At 44.3% G+C, this 22,675-nt stretch overlaps 1 protein-coding gene across 1 annotated transcript in view; it reads left to right on the forward strand.

Moving 5' to 3' along the window:
• The window catches only part of COL4A1 (collagen type IV alpha 1 chain), a 175,439-nt gene that overhangs the window by 18,198 nt on the left and 134,566 nt on the right, over positions 1–22,675 (forward strand). The window contains exons 2-10 of the mRNA XM_028721789.2: positions 8,215–8,265; positions 10,522–10,611; positions 10,709–10,753; positions 12,137–12,181; positions 12,290–12,352; positions 12,444–12,497; positions 12,692–12,718; positions 16,043–16,126; positions 19,050–19,112. Coding sequence (XP_028577622.2) covers positions 8,215–8,265; positions 10,522–10,611; positions 10,709–10,753; positions 12,137–12,181; positions 12,290–12,352; positions 12,444–12,497; positions 12,692–12,718; positions 16,043–16,126; positions 19,050–19,112 — 522 coding nt within the window. The remainder of the gene's footprint in view (positions 1–8,214; positions 8,266–10,521; positions 10,612–10,708; positions 10,754–12,136; positions 12,182–12,289; positions 12,353–12,443; positions 12,498–12,691; positions 12,719–16,042; positions 16,127–19,049; positions 19,113–22,675) is intronic.

Genomic DNA, 22,675 nt, shown 5'->3' on the forward strand with positions numbered 1-22,675 from the left:
GTCCGACTGCACTGGCTACTGATTAGTTTCCAGGCCCAATTCAAAATGCTGGTTTGGACCTATAAAGCCTTAAATGGCTCAGGATCGCAATACCTCAAGGACTGACTCTTTCCATGTGAACCTACCCTGAGATCATCTTCTGAGACCCTCTTTCGTATGCAACACAAGAACGGGCCTTTTCTGCAGTGGCTCCCCATCTGTGGAATGCTCTCCCCAGGGAAGTTTACCTGGTGCCTTCATTATACAGTGGTACATTGGGTTACAGACACTTCAGGTTACAGACACTTCAGGTTACAGACTCCGCTAACCCAGAAATAGTACCTCAGGTTAAGAACTTTGCTTCAGGATGAGAACAGAAATTGCGGTGGCAGCGGGAGGCCCCATTAGCTAAAGTGGTACCTCAGCTGAAGAACTGTTTCAGGTTAAGAATGAACCTCCAGAACGAATTAAGTACCAGAGATACCACTGTACACCTTTAGGTGCCAAGCAAAAACATTCCTTTTTAACCAGGCCGTTGGTTGATATGTTTGACAGCCTATGCCCTTTTAAAATGTGGCTCTTTTCTGGAGGGGGTGTTATTGGGTTGTTGTTTTTTTCCTGATTATATATGTTGTGATCTTTTCTGTGAACCACCTTAAGACCTCTGAGTATAGGATGGTATATATAAACTCAATTAATTAATTTCTTTGTGTGCAGGGCTAAAATCTAGATGAGGCTGATAGCTAAGCTGTGTTTGGCTCAGGGTTACGTCTGAACCAGCTTGTCGGTTGTTTCTGTTCAAACAAACCACAAGCTGTAAGCAAGGTTTGCCCTTGGCTTACTGCTGTAGTTGGAGAAACAAATCATGATCCTGGGTTCAGACATAATGGGAAGTGCAATGATCGCTTAACTCCCAGGAGCATGGCAGCAGCACAGGCGTTGTTGTTGTTGTTGTTGTTTAGTCGTTTAGTCGTGTCCGACTCTTCGTGACCCCATGGACCAGAGCACGCCAGGCACCTCTGTCCTCCACTACTTCCCGCAGTTTGGTCAGACTCATGCTGCTAACCTCGAAAACACTATCCAACCATCTCGTCCTCTGCCGCCCCCTTCTCCTTGTGCCCTCCATCTTTCCCAGCATCAGTGTCTTCTCCAGGGAGTCTTCTCTTCTCATGAGGTGGCCAAAGTACTGGAAGCCTCAGCTTCATGATCTGTCCTTCCAGTGAGCACTCAGGGCTGATTTCCTTAAGAATGGATGCGTTTGATCTTCTTGCAGTCCATGGGACTCTCAAGAGTCTTCTCCAGCACCATAATTCAAAAGCATCAATTCTTCGGCGATCAGCCTTCTTTATGGTCCAGCTCTCACTTCCATACATCACTACTGAGAAAACCATGGCTTTAACTATACGGACCTTTGTTGGCAAGGTGACGTCTCTACTTCTCAAGATGCTGTCTAGGCCTGTCATTGCCCTTCTCCCAAGAAGCAGGCGTCTTTTAATTTCGTGGCTGCTGTCACCATCTGCAGTGATCATGGAGCCCAAGAAAGTAAAATCTCTCACTGCCTCCATTTCTTCCCCTTCTATTTGCCAGGAGGTGATGGGACCAGTGGCCATGATCTTCGTTTTTTTGATGTTGAGCTTCAGACCATATTTTGCGCTCTCCTCTTTCACCCTCATTAAAAGGTTCTTTAATTCCTCCTCACTTTCTGCCATCAAGGTTGTGTCATATGCATATCTGAGGTTGTTGATATTTCTTCCGGCAATCTTAATTCCAGTTTGGGATTCATCCAGCCCAGCCTTTCGCATGATGTATTCTGCATATAAATTAAATAAGCAGGGAGACAAAATACAGCCTTGTCGTACTCCTTTCCCAATTTTGAACCAATCAGTTGTTCCATATCCAGTTCTAACTGTAGCTTCTTGTCCCACATAGAGATTTCTCAGGAGACAGATGAGGTGATCAGGCACTCCCATTTCTTTAAGAACTTGCCATAGTTTGCTGTGGTCGACACAGTCAAAGGCTTTTGCATAGTCAATGAAGCAGAAGTAGATGTCTTTCTGGAACTCTCTAGCTTTCTCCGTAATCCAGCGCATGTTTGCAATGCATGCATCTGTGTGCTCTGTGTTCATCTTTGAAGTAACTTTTTTGAACTTAAAACTGTGATTTAAAGTGACATAAGAACCAGTTCAGAAACTAAGGCTGAGAGATACTTACCTTATAGGTAAGTTATCTTATCTATAAAATGGCATTGACAGTGAAGGGCCTGCAAAAGCTCCATTGATGCCCATGGACAATGCTCTCTTCTGCTCCCGTGGCAATTTTAAGAGAGGTCATTTCCTGATTATTATTATTGTTATTAATTATAAAATGTATATATCACTCTTCATCTGAATATCACTGGGCAGTTGATTACCCGCCAAAAATTAAATGATCTTTTAAAAGTAAAGACAATTATATTAATATGTCATATTTATGTAATATATTGTGAAATTTTCCCAGAGAATTATAAAACATGTTTTTATTTAACAACACCCAGCTGGAAACATGGGGAAAATTTTTTTAAGTGTTTTTCCTTTAAGAGGAAAAGTTCAGTTTTTGCCAGTATCCTGTCTAGTTGACAGTGAAGCAGGGAAGGGAATATTGACAAAATTTTGTTTCCCTTAAGCATCAGGCAACTACTAACAACAACATTCAGTTTCCTATTACTACTTCAGGCTGCTATAGTTCTGCACCCAGACATTGTTTAGCTGTTTTAAAATCATAGATGGCTTTAATTTGACCAAAGATTAGATAGCATTCAAAGAACGGTAGTTTGGAGCATGGCTTTTGGTACGGTTTCTCCAAAACTGCAATCGTTTCCCAGAAGAGCTGGGGAAAGGTGATTTTTTAAAAAAAGACTGCAATAACTATCTTTCATGAGGTTTTTAATTCTAATACCCTGTTCCTGTGGCTTCTCAGATATATGGATCATGTCTGATACTGTTTTCAGCAATTTTGTTAAAATGCCATCCTACCTTTCCCCCCAAATAAACCCACAAAACAGTACATTTCCTCCCCCCAAAAGTAGACATCTAAACCATTTAAAATATTTAAAAAACAGTAAAAACATTGGGAAACAGTCACATTCCACTTTCAGAATTAATAATAATTGCCAGGAACAGATTTTAGCCATCAAATGTCTGAGTGAACAGGAATGTTTTTAAATTTCTCCTGAATGTTCATAATGAGGGTTCTGTATAATGTTGTGAGTCCAGTATAGACTGGACTCTGTATGTGGCATGTGAGCTACTGTGAGGTGGCCTTATCAACCACCAGCTCCGGTCCTACCCACGTTGGTGACACCCACTTTCATTTTCGACCTTCTCACTGCTGGCATTTGACTCTTCACCAAAGGTTGACCACAAGGAAATGGCAGTCGTTAGGTTGAGAGATGTTCCCCATCCCTGCTATACAGGCTACCCAAAAGGGAGGGAGGCAGCCCCTTGCCTGTCATCGGTTCTCCCTGCCTCTATTCATAGCATACTCATCCCGGAAAAATCACAGAAAGCAGGGGAGACCATTTTTAGCAAGCAACCTCTCATTTAGCTCAGTCCTAGTTACAGCAGACCAGTAAGTCTGTTTCCTTCATTGCAGGGAGGAAGTCATTTCCCTGAGAACATAGCATTAGATTGACATATATGCAAGCACAGATGAGGGTTTCCAGGAAGGAAAGCGGGGCGATTAAGGCCCAGCAGTGTTGATAGCTAAGCTTTCTTTAGTTTCCATCCAAGGACATTGGTTAGCCAGCTGCTCTGCAATGTTACAGGACACTGAAGTAGCAGGAATTTTAAACAGGATATGGTTTTGCAAGTCTATTCCACTTCACCATGAATTTGATTTCTAATGGCTTTCTTTGTGTGGCCTGTAAGTGCCCAGGATGCCAGTTCATTTCTCCAGCTGTTGAACCTGATAGGAATGAGGTGATGAGTAAGGGAGGAACATGCAAAAGACAAAGAAGGAACAAATGGCAACCATAACAAAGCACATAATCAAAAGAAAAATGCTTTTTGCCATGCCAGCATAAAGTGTGCCTGAGTGAAAGCGCTTGTACTCATGGAACACTGCCCATTTGTAGCAGAACTGGCATGCTGAAATCATGGTTGTGGTAGAGGCATCAGTCCGCTGTGGTGATTTTGACACTGATGGCATGGCCAGTGAATTTGTCAGCATATCATCTGTCATATATCTGTGTCTCATCATCTAACAAACTAAGGAGACCCTTGCTACTGGGGTGAAGGCAAGGAGAGGATCATAGACAGTTGGCAGTATCCCCAGAGAGTTAAGGAACCCGATGAATATTCTTTTACCCATTCAAAGTGCTTAGAAAAAGCCAAGACTATAATTTAAAATAAGGAAATAAAAATACTATCATTTTTCTTCTTTGGCGATCACTTGTAGCCGAGTCAGATTGTCTTCCATGAACATAGTCTTAACAATGAGTCTGTAAGTGACTGGAGGCCAATTTTGGATCCACACATCCCTCCACAGTGGGGACATGGGTTTCCTGGCGGGAGTTGGTCACAGTCAGGCTGTCAGGAGCCCAGGCTGCCGTCTTGATAACACAGCACGCAAATCGTAATTAGGTTGAAGATTTATTGCAATACAAACAATTAGCCTTGAACGTCTGTGCTTTATGAGTCAGTTGACCCTTCTGGCGAGTGTTTCCGGGTTCGGCAGAATATTCTGAACTTGTAACTTTTTATAAATATCATTTGAAATTAAAATTGCTGTATAATTTTTTTGTTTCACAGTCCTTATAAAATCAACAGGCAATGCAGATGTTGCATCCATGTAAATAAATAAACATAGTCAAATGACAATGTTATGCAGACAGAAAGAACCCTAAAGATCTGTCCAGAAAAATATATGCCATGCTAAACTTGTTGGTGTTTAAGGTGCCTCAAGGCTCTTGCTTTTTCTGCAAATTACTAACATAGCTACTTCTCTGGGTACCATCATTATGAATGCCATCCACTAGAATGCTCTGGGTGCAGTGGCAGAAGCAGCCTCTCAGGCACCTTGGGCGGTGCTCCCGGGGGTGGGGCAAACAGCTCATAGGGGCAGGCAGAGGCGGAGCTAGCGGCAGCAGCACGCAGCCCAGGGGGGTGCCGCCCACGGTGGGGAGCATCCGGGGGGAGGGCGCCGCCTGCAGCAATGTCACTCCCTCAGGGATGACACCCAGGGCGGACCACCCCCACTTTGCTCTGCCTCTGTCTGGGTGTCCCTTATCTTGTGTTAATCTGCTGTTCTACCCAAATAGTATGTTTTTAGGCAGATGTGTGGCAAAACAGGATGCTATGTTCTACTGTCCAGCATAATTGGGGAAGGGCAATTGTCCCTCTCAAATGAGCCATTGATGGTTCTCTGCAAGGCTTGGGTCTTTGCCACCTATTTATTTATAAGAAAAATTGAAAACACAGAATTTAAAGCGAGGGAGTGGAATGTGAAAAACATGATAAAAATTGACAGCCTACCTCAAAGAACTCCAGAGAGGTACAGGATGCTTGTTCTGATCCTGACCACCAATACACGATTCCCAACTGAGTATACAACATGTGCTCTGAAATAAGCATGTGTGCCTTCATCATAAGGTATCGTCCAGGAATGGGGAAGCTGTGGACTCCAACTCCTATCAGTCCCAGCCATTATGGCCTGTGTTCAGAGATTATGTGAATGGTATATCCAAACTACAGGAAGGCCATGTGCTCTCCTCCTCTGTTTTAGTCTACACAGCATTGCATGCACTTCTACTGTAGAAGTGCTAGTGTGTGCAACTGGCAGGTGTCAATTGGCCCACGGAGTGATGAAAAAGGACAGACATTAGTTTTTCTTGAATTCCCCAGGTTAACAACTAATTCAGCCACCAAGACCATCAGAGGTTTGCAAAGCGGATTGGGGCTGCTGGTGAAGCCCCTTTTACTTTCGGATGCCACCTCAAGTGTCTCTAAGTCAGGAGTAGACTCCAGAATTTGGAGACTACAACTCCCACCAGCCTCAATCCAGTAGCAACAGACGATGGGGGTTGAAGTCCAAAAGATAAAAAGGGCACTAGGCTGCCTATCCCTGCTCCAAGCATATGCAGAGTTCTTTTCATTCAATTTTTCAAAGGCTTTAGGATAAACTTACCAAAATATGTAAAGCATCTTTTTGGGGAAGACAATGTCTCTGAGTGCACCACAGAAAGGAAAAATCCCATGTTGTGCCCTGAGCCTGATATTTGTTATTTGGAGATAATGAGGTTTGGATTCCACCACGGGCTGTCTGGCTTGTCTGCATGGTGATGGGTAGGAATCCCAAAATCCTGTAACACCTATTGCATGGTAAAAATAAAAATCCAAGTGTGCAGACATATGAAACAAAGCTTCTGTCCCCCACAGGAGCAGCAAGGAGCAGCTTGGCTGGTGTATTTTCTGGCATCTCAATTTCTGGCTTTTCATTATAAGTTAAGATTCAAAACAGATTTGGCATGGGAGATCTGTGAAGAAATTGCATGATTTATTTACTTAAGAAAATATTAAAACCTGTAGCCCTATTGGAGGTACTCATCCTTTGGGTGGGATATGAGTGACCCTCTCTTAAAAGCAACAACAGCAGCTTCCCAGTTTCCTTTGGGGAAGGAAAACTTCTATCAGAGAATTGCATATAAGGATTACCTTCCCCAGTAATGCGGCCTAAAAGCAATTTGTTCTGGGTGGCCCTTATCCTCCAAGAGCTTTAAAGTTTTTTAAAAAAATATGTTGAGGAATCTGTTCAGAGATCTTGGACATATTGTGTTTGGGCCTATAAAATAGCAACTGAAAGATCCACTGTTCTGCCAGAGGGTTGGCTGAGCTTGTCAAAGGGGTGACAGCAATTTCCTTCATTTTGAGATACCTCCTCACCATTATCAGTAGCTACAGATTGACTCTGCTGATACATTCTCTGTTTGCTTGACCTTTCTTTGCTGATGTAGGGAACTGCAGTGGAAGACGTAAACATATAACACAATTGCTGAGGTACAACATCCAAGAACTAAATCGTTGAGGTAGAACACTGAGCATGAAAAAATGCTTTATACCTTATGTCAGGGTGGTCCAGCACACATCCCGAGGGCCACATGTGGCCCTTGATGCCTTTTTGCAGCCCTCTGCAACATTTGACCCCCCCAACCACAGCCCTTGCACTGCCCTCCCAGAGGCGGGTCAGGAGGCGCTGACCTAAGTGAAGGAGCTGTAAGTTCTCTGATGGGTCCTCAAGTCCTCCAGTCTCCTTCCAAATTCTAGTTAGCCCTTTCCCAGGTTTGGGAAGAAGGTGGGAGACTCTAGGACCCAGCCGGAGCCTCACACCTTCTTCCCCTAGCCTGGCACCTTAAGCTTTGGGAAGGCAGCATGAGGGCTGGAGCATGTGGAAATGTTGGCCTTGCTCCAACAAGGTTGGTACTTTTGTGACCCACTTGGTATGAAAAGTTGGACCTCCCTGCCTTATGGTTTTTGAGGGATATTCCCTGTGACCTTTCATAAGCATCGTTGGAGGCACTGATGGGCACACTGATGCAGGGCCATCTTTAGCAGATGCTGCACTGGGGTGTAAATATCCACCCAGCGCCCCCAAATTACCACGGATAGTGTTGGGGTGGCCGTAGCTGCACACTACCAGCCATCGGGGGGGGGGGGGCGCAACTCTTCCCCATGCCACTGCGGGAGAGCGATCCCCGCAGAGGCTTGGGAGTGAAGTTGTGCCCCTCCTAAGCCTCCTCGGGAGGAGAGCGCAGCTTCCCTCTCAAGCCTTGGGGGGGGGGGGGGAGAGCGATTCCCACAGAGGCTTGAGAGGGAAGCTGCACACCTGCCAGCCTTATGGTTGGCGAGGCGCAGCTGGCGGGCGTTAAGGGAAAGGGGAGGCCACTGGCAAAGCTGCGCAGCTCCCCCACTTGCTGGGGCACCCCTGAGAGGCCGGCGCCCTGGCGCGATGCACCACTAAGCCCTATGGGAAAGACAGCTCTGCACTGATGCCCTCAGGCATTGCGTTGGCAAACCATGTCCTAATACCAGTTCCATAGTTCTACAGATATTTCTAATGGAGTAAACTACTTCATGTTTTATACTTTGGGTTACCAATTTTATTCTTATTACATGTAATTATTTCCTCTAGACAGCTCTTTACCATATGTTGCAGCTTATTTTGAATTCTAGAATTAATTATTTTTCTCTTTTTAACCCACAGGCTTGTTCTGGCTGTGGAAAATGTGACTGTAGTGGAGTAAAAGGGCAAAAAGTAAGTACCCAGAGTACTTAATTTTTTTTCTTGTTAAGGGCAAGGACCAGGTCCAAAGTAGATGATCCCCTTGTTGCTTCTTCCACCTTGTGGGAAATTGTCAGTGAGGCAATGGAGGAATTTGTTGGACCTTACATTCTTGGCAGAGTTTGAGTTCCAACAGATATAGGGGAAGTTGAAGTCTCCCATTTCCATTTTTGAATGTTTAGTAATATGCTGTAGGAAAGCTTCCGTCTAACTCCTCAGTCTGGCTTGGAGCAGACACCCACAGTAAGGCCACTGTTGTTTCCCTCTCCTGCAATATTTACTCATACATTCTCAATCTGCCTTCCATGCTCCAGGTCATGGATGTCTTCACAAGTATACACATCCTTTAGATATAATGCTATCCGCCCCCCCCCCCCACCTTTGGTCTTGTCCTTTTAAAGAGTTTCTACACCCCATCATGAGTCTCATGCCACCAGGTTTCATTAATGCCTACTAGGTCATATTTCCCATCCTGTATTAAGAGCTTCACTTTGTCTTGCTTGTTTCCCACACTGTTGCATCAATTGCAGTGCACTATGTTTGAAGCCGGAAGTTTTTTAAATTTTAGTTTTATTGCTTATTTTATTTCTTTTATTGTACTACAATCTGCATTCCATAATATTCAAATTTTAATACAGGCAATCTTCATTTTGCATGGAGATTTCATTCTGAACCCCCATACACATCGACGGAGCACATGTAAGCCCATTCTGCCCCATTCTGCCTTTTTTGTGACATTTTGGGGCTACTTCTGAGTTCAGCACTGTATGCAATTGCACATTATTTGGCCTCACCTAAATTGGGAGTTGTCAATACCATAAAATACAATATGAAATTTTAAAAAATAAAAATGCAGTTAAAAACCAATATTTAATGCAGACATGTCATGGACCACACCAGAATTGTGGGGAGCAAACATCCCTAAGTAGATGCTTCCATTCTGGAAGTAAAAAGGTAAAGGTAAAGGTACCCCTGCCCGTACGGGCCACTCTTGACAGACTCTAGGGTTGTGCGCCCATCTCACTTAAGAGGCCAGGGGCCAGCGCTGTCCGCAGACACTTCCGGGTCACGTGGCCAGCGTGACAAAGCCGCATCTGGCGAGCCAGCGCAGCACACGGAAACGTCGTTTACCTTCCCGCCAGTAAGCGGTCCCTATTTATCTACTTGCACCCGGGGGTGCTTTTGAACTGCTAGGTTGGCAGGAGCAATGGGAGCGCAACCCGCCACGGGGATTCGAACTGCCGACCTTTCGATCGGCAAGCCCTAGGTGCTGAGGCTTTTACCCACAGCACCACCCACGTCCCTATTCTGGAAGTGGAGAGAGGCAATTTCTGCATTACCCTTACAGAACCCTGCACATCTGAACAATCTGCTTTGAAGAATTGAGGGGACAACAACAACAACAGTGTGGGAAAGAATCATAGAATTGTAAGAGTTGGAATGGACCCACAGGGCCATCTTTGGATGTGGTGCTGAGTTGTAAAGGGAAAGTGGAGCTTGTCTCCCTGCCCCCTTCTGTTTGTGGAAGAGAAGAAAGATCCCGGGATCCAATCCCCTGTAGTTTTTAGAAAATAGAATTGGTTCTAAGTTGCTAGCCACTGTTTCATATTCAGTTAATTCTCTGCAATGATTACTTTGCACATCTGATATTAAAGACATTAACTCCCCGCACCCACCCAAGGGCTCAGTTCTAATAGTGGTTTGTGTGTCAGTGATACAACATCATCAAATCAAACAACTTTCTGTTTTAGGAATCCATTTCCAGCTGCATGGAGAGATCCCAAGTGTATGGGATGCAGTGATAATAGTATAATTTTCAGCAGCATAAAACTTTTTACATATGCACATAGCAGCCACTGGGTGGCTAGGACTTTAATCCTCAGAATGTTAACCCTTTCTTCCTCTCAATGAAAACTGCTTCCCATCTGCTATTTGCATAATAGCCAGAGTGGTAGAGTGTTGGACTTGGACCTAGGAGACTAGCATTCAAATCCCCACTCAGCCATGAAGCTCCCTGGGTAACCTTGGGCCAGTCACTGCTTGTCAGCCTAACCTACCTCACAGGGTTGTTGTGGAGATTAAATGAAGAGGGGCAGAACCATGTACACCACTTTGGAGAAAAGGTGGGATATGAATGCAAATAAATGAATAAGAGGAAAACGCCAACTCCTGCCAATATTTTTGTTAGGTTTCATTTTGCTAAATAGGCTATATTCTTGCTTTTCACAGGGTGAAAGAGGTTTGCAAGGTTTACAAGGTTTGGTTGGATTTCCTGGAATACAAGGACCTGAAGGTCCCCCCGGCCCCCCAGGAATGAAGGTAAGATTCATTCTGTAGCTAAAAAATTAACCTGAATAGTTTTTCTTCAGACCATGCTGAAGTGAAAAACAACTTCCTTCCCCATCTTTTAAAATAGGGTGATATTGGAGAACCGGGACTACCAGGAACAAAAGGAACAAGAGTGAGTATGCTTGAAATTGTTTTGACCTGTTTTAAATACAGTCATACCTCGGGTTACAGATGCTTCGGGTTGCGCAATTTCGGGTTGCGCACCACACCAAACCTGGAAGTACCAAAACGGGTTACTTCCGGGTTTCGACGCATGCGCAGAAGTACCGAATTGCAACCTGCACGTACACAGATGCGGCGCTGCGGGTTGCAAACGTGCTTCCCGCACGGATCACGTTTGCAACCTGAGCACGCACTGTAGTGGTTTGTCAGTATTAAACATTTTATTTTCAGCATGTACATGACACTTCTGAGTATAGAAAAGGGCAGATCTTGCCTCAAGTAACTCAAGTCTAAAATTTGACCAGTCTATTTTCATGCTGCCTAGTCCACTCAGAGCCGTCAATGAGGCTTTGATCTGAGAATGACAGTGAAACAGCCTCCCACATTTACATTTTTCCAAATTATTCACTCCAGGATGATATCCAGCTGTTCCTCCTGCTAGGTGATATTTTCCTAGTTTTCAAATCCAGACACCTGAAGTTCATTCATTTTTCCTTCCACACAAAAAGTCTAAAAGAGGTTCTCCTGTTGTTTATCAATGTCAACAATAGTCTTCCTCCAGTCCAACATGACAACTTTGCCTCCAATATTGAGAAACAATAAATCCTTCATCTTTATTCACACAGGAGTCTCTTCACTGTAGTCATATATTAAAACAGCAATTCATAGTTACTTACTCATTGTATATTCACACTGAGTTCCATATATTCCAGTCCAATTTCCAAATTGTTCTTCCACAAGCAAAAGGGCTACTTTCATTCAGTGAAGAAATTGATCCACTGAGGCTCCTACCAATGGAAGGTGATTTTTTTGTTGATTCCCTGCTGCCACAAACTTCTGCACTTTTCTAGAGGCATCTCCAATCCCCTAGAACAGATTTTAAGGCTACAGTAGAAAGGAGGATCAATGAAAGCCAACCCCTCCCCACTTCCACAAATAAGAATATCCTGTGAGCAGAATTCCGTTCATAGAAACTTAGGATCCAGCCAGCCTCTTATCTGTCATTTACATATATCACAGCATTTTGTATCCTAACAAAGCCCACATGTGAGTAATATTGGTGATACTCCCATGAAGAACAGTTGTGCTGTGACAATCTGTGCCTACCCATAACCCAGCTGCTCAAAATATTTTTCTTCTTCTTTATGTTCTAACCAATTAATCAATTTGACATATTTTTGAGAACTGGAGGTATCTCCCATGCATCTTTAAGAGAAATGTCTACTGAATTTTCTTTTTGTTATAACTATTCACCTGACATAGCCCCAAGTCTATACAGAGTACATTTCCTTAAAGTGATTAATTACCTTTATTATAATTTTATTAATTCCAGGGTGCACCAGGTCCAGCTGGCTACCCAGGAAATCCTGGCCTTCCTGTACGTATGATACTTAATTTGCAACTATCAATATTTCAGCAGTGATGTACACCAAAAATTAATCTAGCAGTTTTTGTGTATCTTCCCTCTCCTCTTTCCTAATCTCAGGGCATCCCTGGAGGAGACGGCCCCCCAGGGCCTTCTGGTATCCCAGGATGCAATGGAACAAAGGTGAAACAGCTGAAACAAACATTTTCTTGAAATATTGTTCAAACAAGTTTTATTCAGATAAGAAGTGATGTCACTTTCTCTGTCCCATTAGGGTGAAAGAGGTCCTCTTGGTCCCCAAGGTTTACCTGGAGTACCCGGAAATCTAGTAAGCATTTAAAAAATAAATAAATAAAACAAAAAGTACAAGGGTAAGCATTATAAAAGAAAAAACAGGTAAGAAAATGTATAGCTTGAGAATTCAGTCTTTTAATCTGATTTCAAATATACGCTTTAAAAACAATGCTTAAAATGTCTTCTTGATTTCTTAATTTCTCAGAAAATATAATATTTCTTTTCTAGGGGCCTCCAGGACCTCCAGGAATAAAGGTATATCTGACAATTAAAAACATTATTTGTTTTGTTTACAATAACAAAATATGCAAATAACTTCAGTACAGAAAAAATCCAACAGGTGAAAGTAGCTGTGCTCAGCATTAGGAACAGCCAGAAGCTGCAGCAGTCAGGTCATCTGCTTAAGCTATAACTTTTATTTTGCTGCTATTTACTTACAGCACCTTTGGAGGTCTACAGCAAGCGGGGAGCTGATTTGTGTGCGAAACAATACAAAAAGAATATTAGTGATAGGCAGGAAACTGGTGTGGGGTTTCAGTTCAGATTGGAAGCATGTTTTAGGTTGGGGCCTAGCCTAGTTTTCATTCAAAATAAAATAGCCCTTTAAGCATTTTGTTTTATTTTTAAAGACAAATGTGAATATTGCAATGTGTGTTTTGGCCCAAAGAAGCATGAAAAAAGCAGCAGATCAACCCATTTGGGAAAATATTCACAATCTGGACTTTCTAGTGCAATAGATCATGTTTTTTCTGACTTCTTTATCCCAGTAGCCCTTGGTGCAACTGGAAATTTGTTTTGCACTTGTCACAGTTTAATATAATGAAGACTTCATAACACCCCCTGCTTCTTGCAATAGACTTTCTCTCCTCTCTTTGGCTGCTGCACCTTGGATTTGCTTAATGCCCAGCCTGAAGACGAGTTTTAGAGAATTCAAACACTTGATAAATAGATTGTGTCAACTTAGTTGTTCCTAATAAAGCTGTACTGTGACAGTAAAACGAGTATTTATAATTTAGGAGATAGCTAATGACCACAAAGACAATTGTTATATATTGTGGATCACTCCACTCAATAAAGAAGAATTAGTCATGGTGGTGACTTTGCATTTTTTTAAAAAGAAGCTGAGAGCCACTGAATGCAGCAGCCTGAGTATACAAGTGTTTGCTTCTCTGAAGCAAGTCTAAAAGTTTAAAGGGATCTCTTTGTTTAGAGATACGTGTCCCTCTTTCATTCTGATGTCTCACACCAGTGAAACCTCAGTGTCTGTCCAGGATAGCCAACGTGGTGCCCTCTAGGCTTAAGCTCCCATCAGCCATGTTCATTAGCAACACTGTCTGGGGCAGATGGGAATGAGTCCAACAACATATCTATGACACCATGATGGTTACATGGACATAAAGTGCTCCATGGCTCTGAAGGAGGAATTAAGCAGAGAGCTGTATGAGCATAAGCATGAAGTTGTATAAGTAAGATCCAAGACACCATGGCTGTCAACTTTTCCATTTTTTGCGAGGAATCCTATTCAGGATAAGGGAATTTCCCTTAAAAAACGGTAAACATTGACAGCTATGCAAGACACACACATGTTTTCTGAAGTAAAGCATGTGATGTTGGCATCTGTCTGTCTCAAGAGACAATGGAGTGCGCCTATGGGGGTGAAGTCAAACTGCTGTATAGTGGTACCTCGGGTTACATACGCTTCAGGTTACATACGCTTCAGGTTACAGACTCCGCTAACCCAGAAATAGTGCTTCAGGTTAAGAACTTTGCTTCAGGATGAGAACAGAAATCGTGCTCCGGCGGTGTGGGGGCAGCGGGAGGCCCCATTAGCTAAAGTGGTGCTTCAGGTTAAGAACAGTTTCAGGTTAAGTACAGACCTCCGGAGCGAATTAAGTACTTAACCCGAGGTACCAGTGGTACCAGTGGTTAGCGGAGTCTGTAACCTGAACCATATGTAACCTGAAGCGTATATAACCTGAGGTACCACTGTATTAGTAGCCCCAAAGTGACCTCCCTGGGCAAGAAGCCTGGACAGGGTGTCTGGAGGTCCTGGGCTGCCCAGACAACAAGAACCCCTCCTTGGCCTCACTTAGGTAATCCAACAGAAACCAGAGCAATACATTTGGCACCAGCTTGGTTGCCAGAAGGAGGCATACAAGGTGCCATCCGCGGGCATAGCCAAGGGAGGGCAGGGAGGGCAGCTGCCCCCCTAGAACAAGTAAACCAATAGAAATACTTAACTGACCAATCACGTTTGTTCTCTCCCCCCCCCCCCCCCAAATCCTGGCTAAGCCCATGGCACCATCCAACTGCCTTAGGGACTCCACTCCAGATTTGTGTAGGGTTTACTAATCCAAAGATATCCCGCAAGGCAGCAGAGGTTTAGGGCCAGAGTCTGTCTTCTCCTAGATGGGCTCCCTTCCCAGGTGGATGAGCCCCATCTGCCCCTCACTTCCCTCTACAGCACATGCAGAAACCACCTTTTTGACCATTGGACCCACTATTGGTCTCTCCTTCTCAATCCACTGGAGCCTGTATTCGCCTGCAGGGGAAGTCCCTAATTCAGTGGCGTAGCGTGGGTTGTCAGCACCCGGGGCAAGGCAAGTAATTTGCACCCCCTAACTGAGAGAGAGTGAGTGAGCCAGGTAGGGGCAGAGAGCTGCGAGTGCGAGCGCCCCCCCCCGATGTTGCGCCCGGTGCGGCCGGCCCCCCCTCCACCCCCCACGCTACACCACTGCCCTAATTCACTAAGAGTTTGAGACCCATCAACTACCCTTACCTGGTTTAGCTGGCCAATCAAAGCCGTTCCTGGGGTGTGGCTGCTGTCTCATACTGTCAGCTTCTAGGAGCCACAGGTGAGAGCTGAGTGCAGAATGGGAACCAAAGGTGGACAAGGTACACCAGAAGGAACATGGTGTCTACTCCACCAGAGGTATTACCCCTCCCCTAACACCCCACATACCCCCAAAGCATTTAAAACATTTTGCAGTGTCTGTAGCAATTGGGGAACCTCCTCCTTCTCCACATAGCTGGCCAGTTTTGCATTCAGAGAATTTCAGCAGAGCATGAGCAGTTATCCAAAGTTAAGTAAATGTTTAGATCTACCAATTTTAAAAAAAACAAACATAGTTATGAGGCATAGATCACATTCTTTTTTGAAAGGAATTAAATAGATAGTGGTGATATAACATTTTTATACAAGTACAAATAATGAGTTAAAATTACTGTATGCTTTAGATTCCCATATAGTCCTTTTTGTGAGTCATGGAGAGAGACAGATATTCCCAGTTTTAACGACATCATGTGAGATCTTGGATGGCCCTTCCCAGAACCCAGTAAGCAAGGCAGACAGCTAGAGCATGTAAGCTCCTCACCTTGCATGCATTCAAGTTGTGCTATGTCAGTTGATGGGCTGCCAAGCACACAAGGTGTGAGTCAACTGTACAGTCCTGTATTATTTGATACAAAATTGAAGAGACATGACCTGTCATTTATTTACTAGCAAGTAAAGGAGGTGACCAGCACTTACAGTATCCATGCAGAGCTATAGAATCTCTTTTTCTAATTCATGTCATGTAGGGAGACCCAGGAGAAGTTATTGGACTGATACCTGACGGTGTGCTAAAAGGTGAAAAAGGCTTTCCTGGTCACCCTGGATTACCGGTAAGGCTCATTATAAACCCAATAAAATTTACCTTCATTCTGATGGCTGAGGTGGAGGGAGGGTTAAAAGGGAAGCCTATATTGCAGAAGTTTGGAGAAGCAGTTTCAGTGCATATGTGTGTACTCTGTGTAAAAAGCCACATGGAATCCCTTGTGGGCCGTGGCAGGGCTGGCCCATCCAGGAGGCAGACTCAGCATCCACCAGGCAGCAGATCCTGATGCAGGTCTTTGTTCACCCTTTGTTCCTGGTGTCAGTCTTCACTCACCCCTTCTTCCCAGGCAGGAAGAGGGGCGATTTTGTTGGGAGTTTCTGTGTTGGTCTTTGCCTGGGTCCCAGGGGAAGGGAAGTTGTGTCTTGGGACAGTTAGCACTGTGGGAGGTAGGAGGGCTGCTTCCCTCTGCAGGAGGTGATGGCTCGTCATTGCTTCCTTGAGGCTGTCTTAGTTTCTCCTTTAGAATATTTGCAGGGTCTGTGCTGTTCTCCCTTCTCTATTCTGCATCTTTCCCCCCACCCCGCAGGTATTTTGTTGCAAAGCACCCAGATGCTGTGCTCATCTGCAGTTGTCCCAAGGAGGGGGAACTTACTGAAGCATGCAGTGAGGGAGCCTTTCTCATGCTTATTGTGTTTTGCAATGGGTGTTTGGGGAGAAAGAGAAGGGTGCAGCTTCCACTTACTTAGAACTAGGGACCCATATTCCAAGGCAGAGCAGGTGTATATTAACCGGCAGAGCCAGTCAACCCATGAGGTAAAGTGAGTCAGCTGCTTCAGGTGGCAGGGTCCCCTGGGGCAGTAGATCCCACCCAATGTCTATCTTTCTTCCCCGCCTTGTTCCTAATGTAGATCTTGCCTCCTCACCCCCATTCACTGGTAGGGAGAGAGGTGCCATTTGGGGGTCTGCCTCAGGTACCAAAATGACTTGGGCTGGACCTGAGTCACTCTATGTGTGCCAGATGAGCCTCCCTAACGAGAGAACATGTGGGATCCCACCAGTGCTTTTTTGTTTTTAAAAAAAATGGTTAGGGGTACTCTCATTTTCCTACTCGTATTGAAATACTGGCCCTCAATGAGGCCAACTTAGATCCACAAAATGTTTAGGGATGTGCGTACTGCGTACTGGAGCCAGTGTGGTGTAGTGGTTAAGAGCGGTAGTCTCGTAATCTGGTGAACCGGGTTCGTGTCTCCGCTCCTCCACATGCAGCTACTGGGTGACCTTGGGCCAGTCACACTTCTTTGAAGTCTCTCAGCCCCATTCACCTCACAGAGTTTTTGTTGTGGGGGAGGAAGGGAAAGGAGAATGTTAGCCGCTTTGAGACTTCATAAAGGGAGTGAAAGGCGGGATATCAAATCCAAACTCTTCTTCTTCTTCTTCTGCAGCATCCCCCCAGAAAAAAAGCACTGGATCCCACAATCGAGAAGGTCCTTCTCCTCCCCATTTCTCACCTCAGATGGCAGGGCAGCCTGATAGAAAACCTCCTGAGGCGACAGGCTTATGTTGGAGTAGGCAGTCGGTTAGTTGCCTGGATCCAAGCTGTGTAGGGCAGGGCCCCTTTCTCATTTTCTTATGTATTCATAAGAAATTTATATTGATCCATGAAATATCTGTGAGCCATTGACATCAAAGTCTGCTCCTATCTCCAATGTGCAGTTCTGTCCTAGATTCAGTGTCTTAAAACATGACATGGGTGATCTGACCACACACCTCATGACTTTGTTTTTGTCCTTAAAACAGCCATGGTGAGGGGTGGGTGCCTGTAATTTATTGTTTGCAGCACTGTGAATTCTGTGTTTTAATTATTTTTCTGGTATTATTTTACACAGTGTTTTCATTTGTATATTTTGCTTATGTTCCGTAAGCTCTGAAGGAAGGAAGGAGCAGAAATGTAATAAATGGGTTGACTCATTGAAATCAAGATTCAGAGTTGACCTATTGAAATCAATGGACTTGTGATATAGAATTAACTTATACCGTTGCTTCAGCTATAGGTGGCATTGTGTCCAACTAAGTCATGCTGCGGTTCTAGACTGTTCTTTTATAAGAAAGCTGTTCCTTGGTTTAACAACCCTTTTGCCCTTGCCGCTTCCCTGAAATAACCTGACAGGGCTAAAGCTAGTTCTGACTGATTTGAGTCCATTGATTTCAATATGTTTGCTCCAAGTATAAATAACTTAGTTGGATACGACCCAATAAACTTAGATTGATGCCATGGTTCTGGTAGTGGCAATCTTCTGCCAACTGCTTCCCTGATGGAAATTGTCCCTGATGCTTCTGCCAGCTGCAAACTGGAAAATGTAGCTACAGTATAGACTTCTTCCCACCACCTGTCCCCATAATTGGGGGTGGGGGTGGGGTGTTAAGCCAGGGAAACAATGCTGGAGGAAAGGATAAATAAACCCTCCTTGAGAACGACAGCCACAATCCAAATCACCTCAGCTGCTTTTCAATGCAAAAAAGTTGTTACCTCTGTAGTTTGCCCTGAATCGTACTAGGGTACAAGACAACAGAAGGGATGCAGGTGGCGCTGTGGGTTAAACCACAGAGCCTAGGACTTGCCGATCAGAAGGCGGTTCGAATCCCTGCGACGGGATGAGCTCCCATTGCTCAGTTCCAGCTCCTGCCAACCTAGCAGTTTGAAAGCACGTCAAAGTGCAAGTAGATAAATAGGTACCGCTCCGGCGGGAAGGTAAACGGTGTTTCCGTGCGCTGCTCTGGTTTGCCAAAAGCAGCTTAGTCATGCTGGCCACATGACCCGAAGCTGTACGCCGGCTCCCTCGGCCAATAAAGCGAGATGAGCGCCGCAACCCCAGAGTCGACCACGACTGGACCTAATGGTCAGGTGTCCCTTTACCCTTTACCTTTACAAGACAACAGAATGACAGATAAATGGGAAAGATACTGTGTTTAATGGTTTTTGTCATATACAGGGAACACCTGGTTCACCAGGTATTGCGGGCCCTGTTGGACCACCTGGACCTTCTGGAAAACCTGTAAGTGTCAGCTTATAGTTCTTTATTCATAGATGCTTTGGGCAAACATAAGGCCACTGCCTTCATTCTTTGCTTCTGATACTTCCTCGAGAAGTGGCACACTCTCCATCCTTGGAAATTTTTAAGCCATCTTCTATAGATTCCTGAGTTGAGATTCCTGCATTGGAGGGGCTGGACTAGATTACCCTTGGGATACGTTCCAACTCTATGATTCCATGTACCGCTGTTTATAACTCAAACATAATATATAACATGTATAACAGATATGCAAAAGTAGGAGAAAGGAAGAGAAAGGAGACAACATGGCTAGAGGGTTAGAACTAAAAGTTGGTTAGCTCAAGAAAGATATTGCAGAAGTGAAAAACACATGTTTACTTACTGCTCTGCAAAATAAAAAAATAATTTTTCAATAAGAACACCAATTAAAAATTAGTCAGGGTAAGGTCTGTGCTTGAGTGGGAGACCACCATAGGTGTCTGTGCATGTCACCTTGAACCCCGTGAGGGAAGAAATGTGGGGTATAATAATAATAATAATAAAATTTGTACATCCTGCAGTTAGACATGTGATGTGAGAATCTGGAAGAAAGCTTGAAGGATTAGAAGATCCTGTGGAATTCCCTGCACCTAGTTTTGCACATTAATGTTTAGGAAAGATGAATTAATAATGAAACATGTGCAAAAGAAAGCAATCAGCATGCTTTTTTTGGAATGGATAACCTCTAGAAGGAATTTAAATATCTTGGCCATGTAGGATTGTTTTTTGGGGGGTAGGTGAAAAGTATAATGATGGTACAGTGGTACCTCGGGTTAAGTCCTTAATTTGTTCCCGAGGTCCGTACTTAACCTGAAACTGTTCTTAACCTGAAGCACCACTTTAGCTAATGGGGTCTCCTGCTGCCGCCGCGCTGCCACAGCAGGATTTCTGTTCTCATCCTGAAGCAAAGTTCTTAACCTGAAGCACTATTTCTGGGTTAGCGGAGTCTGTAACCTGAAGCGTATGTAACCTGAAGCGTATGTAACCCGAGGTACCACTGTATTAGAATTGCTAACACAATATATCTGAAAGAGTTACTTAACTGAATGCAAATTTGGAATGAGATCTGACATACTAATGTCAGATGTCTACTTCCACAGCCAGGCTTCTCCTTCCTTTCTTACACCCAAAATAGAGGGAGGGGGATAAAAGATTATACAAATTTAGGAATTCTGCTGAGTGTTCCTGTCCTTTTAACATATCTCAGAACCATGGTTGTTCATTCCCAGATAGAATCATTCCCCTTTTCATCAGGGAGAAAGGTGGCATGTGACTTTGTAAATAGCCAATTTATTTCATTCAGTTAATTTTATTCTATTCAACTCCCAGAGAGGCTTAATTACCGTATTTTTTGCTCTATAAGACTCACTTTTTCCCTCCTGAAAAGTAAGGGGAAATGTGTGGGCATCTTATGGAGCGAATGCAGGCTGCGCGGCTATCACAGAAGCCAGAACAGCAAGAGGGATTGCTGCTTTCACTGCACAGCGATCCCTCTTGCTGTTCTGGCTTCTGAGATTCAGAATATATTTTTTCTTGTTTTCCTCCTCCAAAAACTAGGTGCGTCTTGTGGTCTGGTGCATCTTATAGAGCGAAAAGTACGGTAATATCTTGCCTCGGATCTGAGCTCTCTTCTTAGATTAGCCTTCAGCACAAGGTGGATTCCATCCCTGCTTCACCTCATTGCGGTCCCAGTCGCAGAACCTCACCCCGCTCTAATTCTGAGGTGAAGTGACAAACAAACATAGGTAGACACAAACCTGAGGCACAAACATAGGTAGACAACGATCTGGAATTAAAATGGCCACAACTTTATTGATTATAGGTGTAGTTTCCTTTTGGCTCACCTCGCATTGGAACTTTGGCTCACCTCGCATTGGATGTATATCCATTCCAGCCTCCCAGCGGAAGGCTGCAACCACTTCAGGGTCATGCCAAGAATTATGGCCTCCCCAAGATGTCAATCAACTGAGGTGGCCGTCCTAAGGCTGCCACTGGAAGCCCTATGACCCATCTGCCCCATGTTGGCTTCTGGATAGGGGCATCCTGGAAATACTGCTGATTCCATACTGGTTGATGCATCACTTCACCCGACACTCAAAGACTAGGATTCCAACTAATGCCTTACCCCACAAAGTTGTGATGTTTTGCTATGGGGGAGGCAAAAGCTCCAGACTGGCCAATTTGTCCACAAATCATCTACAAGTTCCTTCCCGGCTTTAAATATAGCAAGCAACCATTAGCAACCATAGTGTTAAGTTGCGGGTGAACATATCAGACAACACAGCGATTCTTCAAACAGCTCTTGTTTATTCACAGGCCAGAACTGAACTGAACTGAAGGGTTCAGCCAGCCTGCTTATACAGTGGTGCCTCGCAAGACGAAATTAATCCGTTCCGCGAGTCTCTTCGTCTTGCGGTTTTTTCGTCTTGCGAAGCACGGCTATTAGCGGCTTAGCGGCTATTAACGGCTTAGCGGCTTTAAGAAAAAGGAAACAAACTTGCAAGAACTCGCAAGACGTTTCGTCTTGCGAAGCAAGCCCATAGGGAAATTCGTCTTGTGGAACAACTCAAAAAACGGAAAACCCTTTCGTCTAGCGAGTTTTTCGTCTTGCGAGGCATTCGTCTTGCGGGGCACCACTGTATAGAGCTCCACTAGAACGCAGCAGTAACCATTTTCTGTAAATATCCAATCACTGAACGTCACTTTCGATCCCTTATTTGCATATGTGGACCTGAGTGAAAACTATCTACAGTATCCCCCTGCTGGCCCAGGGTGAGAACTTCAGTACATAACACCTAGCAAAGTCAGGAAGTAGGAGAAAACAAATTGTTAAGCTGGGAAATGACCTAGGGAAGTGTTATGTATTGGGTTTAACACATTTTATGTTACAAGGCGCGTTCTAACCAATCGTATAAGCGTTGGTAGACGAACGTTCTAATGGCAAGTAAGCGCATGCATTTTCAACTGTCAATGGTCAGTTCATGCTGGGGCTTTTATTATTGTGTAGCCCTATGAGTTTGGTTTTTTTTCCCTACAAGTGAGCTGTTGTCACTGACAATGTTGAGTAAACGTAGCTGAGGAACTTATACTGCCTTGGACTTCTGACTTTTTCCAAACATTTAACAGGAAGAAAAGCAACGTTAATGCTGGATCTGAAAAGGAAAATAATATTAGCAATGTGATAAGGATTAAGCTGAGTTAAAAGCATCCTAAGGAGAAGGAGGGGCAGGAGGGTTTTTGCTTCTGGAGCCTACTGTGTTGCAAAGTTCCACCGCACGAATGGCCCTTTTATGGATTGTTGCTCTGGTGATAAGGGCACCGACTGGGCCATTTTAATGGGCATTTGGGTGGGAATACATCCCTAGATCCCCAGGCCATGGGGAATTCCCCACAAGGATCAAGGGTGGCAAGGATCAAGGGTGGAGTCCAAGGGACCTCAAACATCAGCCCTGCAGTGAGTGGCCATCAGATGATTGTTATTGCAAAGCACCTTGCACACAGGTAGCATAATACTAGTGAAAAAATAA

The sequence above is a fragment of the Podarcis muralis genome, chromosome 3, assembly GCF_964188315.1.
Source record: "Podarcis muralis chromosome 3, rPodMur119.hap1.1, whole genome shotgun sequence".
In the NCBI taxonomy this organism is placed as follows: Eukaryota; Metazoa; Chordata; class Lepidosauria; order Squamata; family Lacertidae; genus Podarcis; species Podarcis muralis.